Genomic DNA, 12,548 nt, shown 5'->3' with positions numbered 1-12,548 from the left:
GATAACTGTACCTCCGTCATGGCGACCGTCATACCTCCTCCAAGCAAGCGCCAAAAGATAGCAGCCATTGAAAAGGCAGAAAAGGCGGCCGAAGATGCTGCAATACCGAAACACCTAGGCAGCGTGAGAGTACATTTTGTCGACCAGAGTACAGGCAAGTCCACGGGCCCTGTAGTAGCAGTGCCGGTGAAAGATGCCACGGTGAAGAATCTGGAGACGTTACTCAACACGATTCAAGGCAATGTACGAGGTCTATGCAATGTACACCGCCGCTAGCATGGTTCTGATATGTATGCGTAGGATCCCAATGAACGGCTACCATACCGGTTTTTCTTCCGCAACGATCGAGCACCTGCAGACAATGAGTCGACCCTCCTCGACGTTCAGGATGATATATATCACTCGGTCATACGGCCCGGCTACAAGACTACTGAAGACAACATCATCCTCCAATTCATACCCCAAGCAGTGTTCCGAGTACGAGCAGTGACACGATGTTCGGCCTCAATATCAGGACATGGAGAGGCGATCCTTGCAACTGCGTTCTCACCCGAAACGTCTTCGAGAATGGCCACAGGGAGCGGCGACAGCACAGCGCGGATATGGGATTGCGACACAGGTACGCCCCTACATACCCTGAAAGGACATACGAGTTGGGTGCTTGCCGTGTCGTGGTCACCGGATGGTAAGATCCTGGCGACGGGCAGCATGGACAATACTATACGCCTGTGGGACCCAAAGACTGGCGAGGCCCTCGGTGGCCCTCTGAAAGGGCATACAAAATGGATAACCAGTTTGACCTGGGAACCCTATCACAACCAAACCCCAGGCAAGCCTCGCCTGGCGTCTGCTTCCAAAGACGGCACAGTTCGAATCTGGGATGTGCCACTTCGACGTGTCGAACAGACACTCTCAGGACACAAAGGCTCGGTGACATGCGTACGCTGGGGCGGGTTCAATCGTGTCTTCACGTCGTCTCAGGACAAGACGATCAAGATCTGGAACTCCAAGACCTGGAACTGTTTGCACACACTCTCCACGCACACACACTGGGTCAACCATCTCGCACTGTCGACAGATTTTGTCCTCAGAACCGCCTACCACGACCACACCGGCAAAGTACCCGACACAGCCGAGGAGAAGATCAAGAAAGCCAAGACAAGATTCGAAGACGCCGCGCGCCAGGAAGGTAAACTCGTTGAAAAACTTCTCTCCGCGTCTGACGATAACACCATATTCCTGTGGGATCCTTCTGCTATTGCCGGCGACTCGAACGCCTCCGTTAAGCCTATTGCCAGATTACTAGGGCACCAGAAGCAAGTCCTGCATGTATCCTTCTCTCCTGACGGACTGTACATCGCCTCGGCGTCATTTGACAACAGTGTCAAGTTGTGGAATGCAAGAGACGGGAAATTCATAGCCACCCTGCGCGGCCATGTCGGCGCCGTGTACATGGTTGCTTGGTCAAGTGATTCGAGACTACTCGCCAGTGCATCCAAGGACACTACGGCCAAAGTGTGGGATGTGCGGACCGGAAAGTTAAAAGAGGATCTGCCAGGGCATAAGGACGAGGTTTTTGCCCTCGACTGGAGTCAGGACGGCAAGTGTGTTGCCAGTGGTGGAAAGGATAAAATGGTGAAGTTGTGGAAGCACTGATGCCGGGGCTGGACGACAGCAATATTACTGTTTGATGATGATGATGAGACGGTCTTTTCTCCTCACAGAGTATTTTGAAGTTCTCCTTTATACGAGTTTCAAAGATACCCCGAACGAGCTGTCATAGGATACAGACGGATGAGATCGGTAACGAGTGACGACAGAATAAAAGCTGCGGGTTAAAAAGTCAATATGTACGTGTTTGATTTTGTAATAGGATTTGTATATCTTCTTTGGTACAAACAGCGACCCAACCTGCCTGCCTGTCGAGCTTTGGTCACCACATTGCAAAACAAAAATCTCCGAGCCTTTTCTTCTCTCAGTTCTTTTACCGTCTGCCTCGGCCCTCCAATGGTGGGTTATAGACGAGCTTTCGGGTCTTGATCGGGGACCACTTGTATCGTTTCACCCATCCACTTATTGCCAACAGAGCAACTCCAATGATCATAACCTTCATACCCATCTTCTTGCGATCGTCCATTTCGGGTTCGGCGGTCCAGTTCAAGAATTCAACCACGTCTTTGGCCATCTGCGAAGTAGTTGCGGGTGTGCCATCGGGATATTCAACAAGTCCATCATACAAGACACGAGCCATGGCAATGCCGGTACCTGGGAAATATGGGTTGAAGTTCAGGCCAGATTGAACCGTGGCACCTGCTGGCGGCTCCTCTGGATAACCAGTCAACAAGCTGAAGATATAGTTACAGCCACCATGTCGAGCCTTGACAATCAACGATAGATCCGGAGGAAGAGCACCGTTGTTGGCAGCACGCGCGGCTTCGTCGTTCTTGTATGGTGACGGAAGGTAGTCTGACAACTTTCCGGGTCGCTTTTCGATTTCACCTTCATCGTTGGGCTCCGTGTCGTATTCATTCTCCTCAGCTAGTGCCTTGGCTTCATCGACGGTCATAAACGTGCCGACGAGGGATCGATAGGGAATACGCTTGAGCGAGTGGCAAGCAGCGCAAACTTCTTGATAGACTTGAAATCCTCTTCGCAAGCTATAGACAGTCAACATATGAATTTTGTGATCCAGCAAAAACCCTTTCAATGCTTACGCTGCATGGTCGAAAGTCTTGTTCCATTTTGTGTGCTCCCACGGGTATTGTGTCGGATGCAGTCTGAACAGCTTGTTAGCCACCAAATCCATCAAAATCGAGTTTTTGAGCTCACCCTTCTTCGGCGGGTGTCATTGCATAGGCATCTTGACCGAAGAGATGGTAGTACCATGCGATGGAGCCAACAGTAGCTGCTGTTGCGGCCGAGGCACCTGCTGTGATGTAGAAGGGTGAAGAAGACGCTTCGGAAGAGCTCGAGGAGGCAGCACGCTATATCCTGCTGTCAGTAATTCACATCGAAACACCGTTTTCCTCGTGGTCCGAACGAGATTGTGGCAAACTGACAGTGGTTGTTCTGCGGACAACGGTTCGTGCAGCTGTCCTCAATGGAGCAGAGCGGATTGCCGACGTGGCCAGCATCGTGTCTGTTGGTCAGGCGCCGGCCCTCGACAGATGATGGACTTGTCGTGCAACTGAGCAAACTGGGTTCTGATGCCCGGTGGTGAAGCGGCAACAGAGTATGCGAACGACGATTTGCGTGGTGTCGGAGGGTTGAAATTGAGAAGCTTTGAAGCTCTTTCCTGCGCATTATTCGCTGACCATCTGATTGGCTGCACGACAAGACTACACTAGCACCGATTAGGCGGCGTCCGGTCTTCCTCGATTACTTGATACGGTCGAGCTCATGCGCCGTGTTCGCGCAGTCTACGACCAACACCCTGGTTACTTGAATGCAGCGCATCAGTCTCATCTTCGTCGACCCCCGGCGATGTCGCTGCATGCTTCGAAGGATGCTTCCTGGAATGATCAATTCAAGGACATCAACCAGCGCAACATCAAGGTTCAGATTTTCATCTCCGTTGGTCTGGGCTTGAGCGCATTCCTTTCTTTCTGTGTATGCCATCGTCGCTCAAGCTTACTTTCTTATGCTGATCAGTTCAGGTCCTCCGGCCAAAATGGACAAGTCTATACCATGCCCGCAAGAAGCAGTCGGACGCTGCCTCTCGACTACCCGATCTGCCAAAAACATTGTTCGGATGGATTCCTGTCCTATACAAGATCTCGCAAGAGGAGGTTCTCGCTTCAGCCGGCCTTGATGCTTACGCCTTCCTGTCTTTCTTCCGCTATGCTATCAAATACCTATGTGTCACCCTATTTTTCTCCCTCACCGTCATCCTCCCTGTCAATTATAGATTTACGGGCCAACCGCTCTTTCCGAACCCGATCAACGGGACTGACCCAGACGCCGGAAGCGTGATGATGTTTCGAATCGACCCTCAGAAGCCCAAAAAGGGAGTCATTGAAAAGGATAATAGTTACCTCTGGATGTATACTGTATTCGTCTACTTCTACAGCTTTGTCGCCATATACCTTCTGATTCAAGAGACGAAGAATATCATTCGCATTCGGCAAGCATACCTAGGTACCCAAGCTACGATCACTGACAGAACACTCCGTTTGTCGGGTATACCGTCGGAAATGCGCTCAGAACAAGCGATAAAATATTTCATTGAGGATTTAGGGATTGGCAAAGTCGACAGTGTCATGCTGTGTCGCAACTGGCAGACTTTGGATAGCCTTATGTTTCAGAGAATGAAATGCTTGCGTAAACTCGAAGAGGCGTGGACAGTATACCTTGGACATCACCACTCCTTGCGACATTCGCGGGCCCGACATCAACAACGTATTCGTTTGGGAGATGCCGATGAGGATGGCGCTCTCCTGTCTAGGTCTGAGATGGAGCAAGCACATGTGATGCCAGCTGATCGACCCCGGCCAACTGTTAGCCTCAGGTACGGGCCACTGAACATTTACAGGAGGAAAATTGATGCAATCGACTATTATGAGGAGAAACTGCGAATGCTGGATGAAAGGATACATACGTTGAGAACAGCAGAGTTCAAGCCAATGCCGCTTGCTTTTGTCACTATGGAATCAACAGCTGCTTGCCAGATGGCGATTCAGGCAATTTTGGATCCAGAGCCTGGTCAGCTTCTTGCAAGCCTGGCACCACCCCCGGCAGACGTTGTCTGGAAGAACACGTATCTCTCTCGCAACCACCGCATGATTCGGTCCTGGTCTATCATGATCTTCATTGGACTACTTACCATTTTCTGGGCTGCTGCCGTCGCTCCGTTGGCAGGTCTGCTCAGTATTGAGGTCATTGACAAGGTACTTCCGGGGCTTGCAGCGGCGTTGGAAGAACATGAAATCATACGGTCACTGGTCCAGACTGGTCTGCCGACGTTGCTTTTCTCTTTACTCGCCTTGGCAGTTCCGTATTTGTACGACTGGCTGTCGAATCAGCAGGGTATGACCTCGCAAGGAGATGTCGAGTTGTCCGTCATTTCCAAGAACTTCTTCTTCACCTTTTTCAACTTGTTCATCGTCTTCACAATCTGGGGATCGGCCACCAACTTTTACGAGTTTTGGCAAGATCTGCAAGACATTTTGCGCGACACAGCAGGAATCGCGTACGCTGTTGCCAAAGCGCTTGAACAATTGTCGCCATTCTATATCAATCTGATTATCCTCCAGGGCCTAGGATTGTTCCCTTTCAGGCTGCTCGAAGTCGGCTCAGTGGCTTTGTATCCATTCTATCTTATCGGCGCAAAAACCCCTCGCGACTACGCCGAGCTAGCCCGACCACCTGTCTTCAGTTACGGGTTCTTCTTGCCGCAAACGATGTTAATCTTCATCATTTGCATCGTCTATAGTGTTTTACCTTCTTCGTGGTTGATAACACTGTTCGGTTTGGTTTACTTCTGCATCGGCGGCTTCATTCACAAATACCAGCTGCTTTACGCCATGGAACACCGGCAACATTCGACTGGTCAGGCATGGCCAATGATATGCAATCGCATCATTACTGGTCTGGTCCTCTTTCAAGTTGCAATGACCGCAACTTTGGCTCTCAGAGGCGCATTGACTGCCTCCTTGGTTCTGGCACCTATACTCGTCATCACTATCTGGTTTACATTGTACTTCCAGCGGACCTATGTCCCATTGATGAAATTCATTGCACTTCGAAGCATCGACCGACAAAACTTACTTGACTTTCCCACTCCTTCAGAAACTCCGTGGGATAGAGACACAGACTACGGTCGAACCGTCGACACAGATCCTAATACTGGCCTTCGCTATATCAATCCGAACTTGGTGCAACCCCTGGAGACTTTATGGATTCGCAAGCCTGGGCATGGCATCCCTCAATCGGATCAGGTCTAAAATCCCTACATGGGTTTTTGGCCTAATAATACGAGCATAGCGAGCGGATGGTTGAATTCGCGATAATTGAGATACCCTGTACACTTTTTTTTATTGCCTGGTTTGCAGAGATTCTTCAGTATAAATTTCCATGCACAAATACCCATAGATTTGCGATCAGAATTACATACATCATCAATTTCGCCGACGGCAAAGCACGAAGAACATTATCAAGCGATTCATCGAGCCTTCCATACATACTAAGAAGCACTTGCCTGTGGCAAATTTCTTTGACATGGAATGCAAGCACGACCAGATCGTGGAGGCCTCGTATACTGAGTTGTTTTCGGGAATCTCGTCCAGAATCACTCGCACCTAGTCACAGTCAACATCGTTTACCTTCAGTTGCTTTCCTATATCTATTACTAAACAGTCTGTCAGTCGACAACCTGGCTTTCGAGATCTTTGTATCTCGAGGCATTGCACCAGTATATTCCTTCGGCATGTTTCTCACCGTTCAAGACCCTACTCAGCAATGGGTGCATGCATCCTCCTTCACTCTTTCCGAGATCACATCGTCTTCTCTCAGACGCCCATACTTCATGATGCCGATCTGGGATCTCAACCACTCGGCTTTTGCCTCTGCTCGGAAATACACGCACACCGGCTTCGAGCCAGAAGATTGTGACCTCTGTACTCCTGAACAGTCTACCCCGAGTAGCCTCCGAACCCATGAGCAGCATGAAAGGCTTTTTGGCATTCAGAAAGATAGCAGGAAAATAATCGCTTTGGACGGTACCTCGGAAGATCCAGATGATATGCCTTTCCTGACATCACAACGAACCTCCAACTCCTTGACACCGATGCAACCATCTAACCAGCAGTCACCGGTGCAGTCTCCACCAGGTGAAGGCTTGAGGTTGCAACGCGACTCCGTGGACCACAGCGGTGCATTCCTCAACCCCTTTGACGAGGCCATCGATTCATCAAGACGAACATCTACCTCCTCAAACACGTCTATCTATCTCCGTCCAAATGCCTTTCCAGGACATCGAGATACGCTCGCTCGGTTACCACGTCTCGCTTTTGGGTATAATCACCAGGAGAACGTTCCCCCACTCGGAGTACTATCGGATGCGACATGTCAAACTCCGTCGTTTCCCTCCAAATTTACCGTTGATCCAGCGCTACCAAGAAGTGGTTTTCTTCCGCCCTCAGTCGTCTCTGGTATATTGCGCTTTCTGTCCTCTGAAGATTACAAGGCTCTTCGTCTGGTGTGTCGACTATGGAATACAGCATTGCCTTCTCCCAAGCTTCCGGTAGTCGTTCGTCTACCACGAGAGATATTGCAACATATCTATTCATACTTGCTTCCCTGCGGATTTGATGCTGCCCGTCATACCTGCAGAGAGTGGTACTTGGCAAGTTTGAATCGCAGTGTCCAAGGTCAAATCGCCAAGGTTAGTTTTTGTCAATTTGCCCTCAGCGTTGATATGCAACTACTTTCCGGGCTAGAAGATAGTGGTTGCGGCATCAATCAAGAATGGGTGTATTCCAAACGGTTGGCGACAGAGAGCAGAATCTCCCCCGATTGGAGAGGCGGGCCTCCACTGACCAATACAACGGAAATGTCATCAAGATTGTCGATCACCGAGGAGGTTGATTTTTCCGAGATGTTTCATGGTGCATGCTCTGGACGATCTCGATTCACTGTCTCAACTTGTGGCAACTTTGTCTTAGCAGTCTCTAGTGAGGAAATCACCGTGTACGATCTACATGCTCCGGGTGGATCAGTCTTCCCAATCACGCGGCTCGCTGCTGGAAGGGAAGTGCTGAAAGTTAGCATGGACACCAGCTCTGAAAGGTATTCGGTCGTTGCCTTACTTTCGGGTCGGCTAGGCATGCTTTGGGATCTCCTTGGAACGCCCTCCAAAATGCATTACCGCAATAGTCCAGGTGAAACTTTTGACCTCGGGATGCAGACAATCGTACAAGACTCGGCGACATATCTTGGTACGCAACCAGCTATGCTGAACTTGCGAGACATCTCGTATATCGTCTCGGAAGCCAGATACGATCCCGCGAGAGCGTTGTCAACTTTCGGCGCAACAACTGGATCTCCAAGCGCACCATCATCATAGCAAGAGATCTCTGGCTTGGTGGAACCCGGGGACTGCAGCGATCTGGGATCTGGTGACCGAAATGCAGGCGGCTTAGGAATCTCCACAATGACCCGGCCAACAGCGGTGTACGCGAACGTAGGCAGTCCGGACGATCTCCCGCGAAGCGTGGCCATATGTCCAAACCGGAAGTGTGTTGCATTTGGTTGTCAGATGGGTATCGAGTTGTATTGGGTTGATGCAGTCACTGGTGGTAATCTAAATCGATGGTTTCCACTCGCAGCTCCCAGCGACTTTCTGTACTTTCTGCCACAACGGCCGGGCGTTGATTCGAGAAACAAACTCCGCTTGATCTCAAGTGCTGCAGGTCCAGTTGTTACGCAATTGCTCAGACACGATAGCACGCCTACTACTGGGAAATTCTTTCCCGCCTCGGTAGCTCAGGGACGTCGACCGAGCTTGACTCGTTTATTCTTTGGCCATCTACCCTTCCCAACCGATGCAAGTCCTCAGTCAGATCGGCTCGCCTCTCCGTTACTTGAGCATAAGGAAGAACTGCAAGGCATCTTGCGGGCAGTCGATTGTGACCACTTTCGGGGTGTGCCAGTAAGCGATGGCTCTCATGTACTCTTCACAGATCCTCTCAATGGACTGTTGTGTTTGGGCAGTGATTCACCACTTGGAGGGCCAACGAAGCTCGTAAGGAAAGTCATATTCGTCCCTCCACCACATCCAGACGGCAAATATGGGTCACCATTGCGATACGCGGCCGGACACGCGCTTGACTGGGGATTGCGTCTTGTCGCGACCTATGACGATGGCCAAATCGTACTTTACAACGTCCCGTCCGACATCCTCAGGGCCATGCAGAAGTTGTCCAGCGTGACAGACATGTGGAGCGAGACCGCCGGAGTCTTCGGGCAGAGTGACCGGTTGATGGACACCCAGATGACCAGCCATCCAAAGAGCACAACTGAACCCAACAACGATAATGAAGCGGCCTCCAGTTCTTCCCCGCCCAGGGAAACTCCCTTAAAGGTCAACGGTGCCGTAATTGCAAAGGTTGAAGATGACTCGGTAGAGGACATTGCTGTTCAGACTGAGGGTGGGGGGCTTTCAGTCTGGCTCTTCTACAAAAGTGGACGAGCGGTGCTGCACAGCATTTACACGCCTCGGATCTGTCACAAGAGGATGAGATACATCGCGGAAAACGGCCTTGTTCATAACGTTCAACAACATGGTGGATCGGACGATGACGAGTCAAATGAGCACGGGGAGGGAAGGGGCAAGGACAAGGACAAGGACAAGGAGCTCTTGACACGACCCGGACATGTGACTTGGGCAGTTACAGATGGCGCTTCCATTTAGGTAGCGTGCAGAGACTCTAAACAGGGCTTAGGTTAAACTTTTGCGGAGTGACAACTTTATGTACCACAGACTCTTCTCGGGTTGGATCAATGCTGTCGATAGAGCCAAGACTTTCCTGCCGGAAGAACTCTGAGCTTGAGTGACAGACCAGACGTGAATTACAATGACAAACCCCTTTTGACTTTTGAGTATCTACCGCGAAGAACAAATCGTCGGAGTGAGGCCCGGTTGCTTAATCACGTTCCAAAGCCTGTAAGAGTGTTTGGCCCAGTCTCTCGACCTGTTCGGCGGTTGTGGTCAAACTTGTCATGAAATATATGACGTCGCCCAACACACGGGAATGTATACCACACCCGTCTTCGTCCAGAGTTGTGAGTAATCGGGCTTGCAAGGAGGCCGTGGCGGTTGAATTATAGCCCGACCCTTCTTGGAGAGATGCGAGCTTCAGCACGAGAACGGTACCGAGCGCGAAACAGCCCGCCAGCCTGGGGTGGTGGGACAGGGTGTCCAGGAGAGAGGGCGGGAAGAATGAATAAACGGGGCTCGAAGGGCTTGCGGAAGTTGAGCCTGACGGGCCGGAGGCCCAGGCCTGCTTGAAGTGGCCCCACGAGCCGTCGGTGTCCCGCGCGTTGTATTCGGCGAGAGCCTTGTTCGCGACCATGCAGCCTATCGGGTGCGCGGTGTAAGAGTGGCCGTGCAGCAGAGCGTCCGTCTTCGAAGAGGACAGGAACGTGCGGAAGATGGAGTCGCTGGCCGTCGTGAGCGCGAGCGGAAGCAGGCCGGCGGTCAGGAGTTTCGCGTGGACCGAGATGTCGGGAGCGAGGCTCGTGTACGCTGTGGACGTCGACGTGGGGGCCGATGACGAGGGCGATGGCGAGGACAAGAACGTCGAAGAACTGGGTCGGCCGAGACGGTAGAGACCGGTAAAGACTTCGTCGGCGACGAGTGGGAGACCGGACCAGTCTGTGTCTTGGTTCGGGGTGGTGGTCTCCGACGGCGACGAAGATACAGGAACGCCAATGAGGTCGGGATTCGATCGGATCGTGGTGATCAGCGTACGTTGGAACAACGGGTCGACGAAGATCATGCCCCCTGCGCCCATCAGGAGCGGCTCCATGATGAGCGCGCCGAAGCGTTTGCCTTGGTCCTTGACCAGTTTCGTCAAGACGGCCTTGATGTGCTCTTCGTACCGCGCCGCATCGCTCCGGCGGGAGTCGAAGTCAAAAATGGCCGCGAGACTGTCGAATTCCTGCACCGTCTTCTCCTGGCCCGGCGTCGGTGGTGTCATCTCGGTGGGGATCGTGAGTTCCCATTTGCCCTTGCGCATGAGAAGCGACGGCGGCTCGAACCAGTGTCCCCAGGGCTGGTGCCAGTCGACTTTGTCGTTGAAGATGCTCTGCTCGGAGCAGTTCATGACCCCGATCGTGTCGCCGTGGTAGCTTCCCTGGAGACCTAGTATGGCCACGGGGGATCCCCCATCGTCCTTGGACCAGCCGTAGCGTTGGGATGAGGCGCGCAGGGCCATTTTCACGGCGACTTCCATGCCGGTGCTGCCGTTGTCGGTGAAAAAGACGCGCGAGAGGCGCGGGTTCTGCAGCGTCGAGAGCAGGTTGTACGACAAGTCTAGGCCGGGTTCGTGGACGGCATGCGCGAACATCACGTGGCCGTATCGTCCTGCGGCGTGCGCGGCCGTCAAGGATATCTCAGGGTTGCCGTGACCGAGGCCTTGCGTCCACCACGATGCGGAGGCGTCGAACAGGGGGGTCAATAGAGGCTCGGCGGGTGGTGTCTGCGTCGCCAGGGGGGTGAGTCCCTGGGATGGACTGGCTGGGGTCGTCAGTGCCGGGTCGGTCTCGGGGTTGTAGGCTTGGAAGAGGTCGCCGTACGCGGAGTCGATGGCGATGATGTTGTGAGGGATGCTATGTTGGCGGAAGGGGTGCCAGACTACTGCGTCAGCTTGGGCCGCCATGGACGTTAGCTTTGAGATGCGAGAGAAGTGCTTCTGGTGGAGGTTGTTGACGAGGTCGTTGATGGTCGTTGACTCGGAACATTCCTGGTAGTAGTCCGACAGGACTGCCTCGTCGTCCTTGGGGTCTGGTCGCCGAGCTGGTGGTAATGGGAGGGCTATGGTGGGAATGTCGTGTTTGGAGAAGTGCTTCTCGAGATAGCCATAGTTGCCCCAGGCCGGGTCGTCGAACAGAATGACCGAGTCGAGATCATAGCCACGGACGTGCAGTGACTCGAAGGCGGAGATGGTCGTGCCGATACCTCCCAGCTTGCTGTCGCCGATCAGGAGGGTTGGCAGACGCAGCGGTCGGTATAGGTCTGCCTGAACTGAGCCCGAGGGACCAGGGGAAAGGACCCCTCCCGCTGTTTCGACAATGACATATCGTCCTCCCTCTCGACTGTGCTGGGAAAGCAGACCCTTTACTTGCTTGACAATCTCTTGGTCAGACGTGGGTAACTGTACATGCTTGATCAGCAGACTTTTCCCATGAACGATCACCATTTAGCTGGGACCATACCGAGCTACTCCCGTCCAGCTGAGCGGCGATGTGCGGACTCAGAGGCTTGGAGAATTGGGAAATGCATTTCGACACTATTCCAGGCACGAAATGTCTGATATGTCTGTACCGCCGGTGAGTGTTCGTATTTCGGTGCACACAGACAGCTCGTCGCTTACCTGTCATCAGCCTCGGCCTGAGGGCCAGTGGAGACGGGCTTCAAATAGAGCAAGCCATTCGGCGGTGCTCGCCGCTGCAAAGCTCGACACAAGACAGTCGAGATGATGGTCTTGCCGACATCTGTGTTGGCGCCGTAGACCTGCCACGCCTTCAGGTCTCGCCAAAGCATCCCGAGCAACCGACCGCGCACTTTTCCTCTTCACGGGTGAGTCAGACGGCGAAGATGGCCGCCGCCCTCAAGACGCTGCTCACGAAGTTTTGTCCCTGCCAAGCCTTTAGCCTCAGATCTCGGGGACAGATCGAATCTCCTATTGGGGACCAACCGAGGCCCGTTCGCTTGACCTTCTCCCTTCCCAGACATCAACCGCTGTTTGCTGACCCAACATTTTCTCTCACAATTCCCGTCTACAAGCAGCTGGCCTTGTGGGATGTTTAAGGAGCATTTTGTTTCTGCC

General features: G+C 52.6%; 6 protein-coding genes across 6 annotated transcripts; 4 read left to right on the top strand and 2 right to left on the bottom strand.

Annotated features, from left to right (window-relative positions):
- Nucleotides 1-18: 18 nt before the first annotated feature.
- Nucleotides 19-1,656, top strand: PV08_04904 (uncharacterized protein; the record flags this gene model as incomplete). The annotated part of the gene is made up of 2 exons (XM_016379248.1): nucleotides 19-243; nucleotides 301-1,656. The coding sequence occupies 2 exons, from the start codon at nucleotides 19-21 to the stop codon at nucleotides 1,654-1,656; spliced, it is 1,581 nt and encodes a 526-aa protein (XP_016237925.1).
- Nucleotides 1,657-1,984: 328 nt separating this feature from the next.
- PV08_04903 (cytochrome c1, heme protein, mitochondrial) lies at nucleotides 1,985-3,134 on the bottom strand (the record flags this gene model as incomplete). Its single annotated transcript, XM_016379247.1, has 4 exons — nucleotides 1,985-2,657; nucleotides 2,715-2,777; nucleotides 2,830-2,984; nucleotides 3,060-3,134. 4 exons carry the CDS (start codon nucleotides 3,132-3,134, stop codon nucleotides 1,985-1,987), a joined length of 966 nt encoding a protein of 321 aa, XP_016237924.1.
- A 349-nt stretch (nucleotides 3,135-3,483) lies between these two features.
- PV08_04902 (uncharacterized protein) lies at nucleotides 3,484-5,942 on the top strand (the record flags this gene model as incomplete). Its single annotated transcript, XM_016379246.1, has 2 exons — nucleotides 3,484-3,609; nucleotides 3,657-5,942. The coding sequence occupies 2 exons, from the start codon at nucleotides 3,484-3,486 to the stop codon at nucleotides 5,940-5,942; spliced, it is 2,412 nt and encodes an 803-aa protein (XP_016237923.1).
- Nucleotides 5,943-6,424: 482 nt separating this feature from the next.
- PV08_04901 (uncharacterized protein) lies at nucleotides 6,425-8,062 on the top strand (the record flags this gene model as incomplete). Its single annotated transcript, XM_016379245.1, has 1 exon — nucleotides 6,425-8,062. The coding sequence occupies one exon, from the start codon at nucleotides 6,425-6,427 to the stop codon at nucleotides 8,060-8,062; it is 1,638 nt and encodes a 545-aa protein (XP_016237922.1).
- Nucleotides 8,063-8,149: 87 nt separating this feature from the next.
- PV08_04900 (uncharacterized protein) lies at nucleotides 8,150-9,409 on the top strand (the record flags this gene model as incomplete). The annotated part of the gene is made up of 1 exon (XM_016379244.1): nucleotides 8,150-9,409. The coding sequence occupies one exon, from the start codon at nucleotides 8,150-8,152 to the stop codon at nucleotides 9,407-9,409; it is 1,260 nt and encodes a 419-aa protein (XP_016237921.1).
- Nucleotides 9,410-9,641: 232 nt separating this feature from the next.
- Nucleotides 9,642-12,262, bottom strand: PV08_04899 (dethiobiotin synthase; the record flags this gene model as incomplete). The annotated part of the gene is made up of 3 exons (XM_016379243.1): nucleotides 9,642-11,873; nucleotides 11,935-12,037; nucleotides 12,093-12,262. The coding sequence occupies 3 exons, from the start codon at nucleotides 12,260-12,262 to the stop codon at nucleotides 9,642-9,644; spliced, it is 2,505 nt and encodes an 834-aa protein (XP_016237920.1).
- Between the last annotated feature and the right edge of the window lie 286 nt (nucleotides 12,263-12,548).

The sequence above is a fragment of the Exophiala spinifera genome (genome assembly GCF_000836115.1).
Source record: "Exophiala spinifera strain CBS 89968 unplaced genomic scaffold supercont1.3, whole genome shotgun sequence".
In the NCBI taxonomy this organism is placed as follows: domain Eukaryota; kingdom Fungi; phylum Ascomycota; class Eurotiomycetes; order Chaetothyriales; family Herpotrichiellaceae; genus Exophiala; species Exophiala spinifera.
This window is presented reverse-complemented; position numbering and strand designations above follow the sequence as displayed.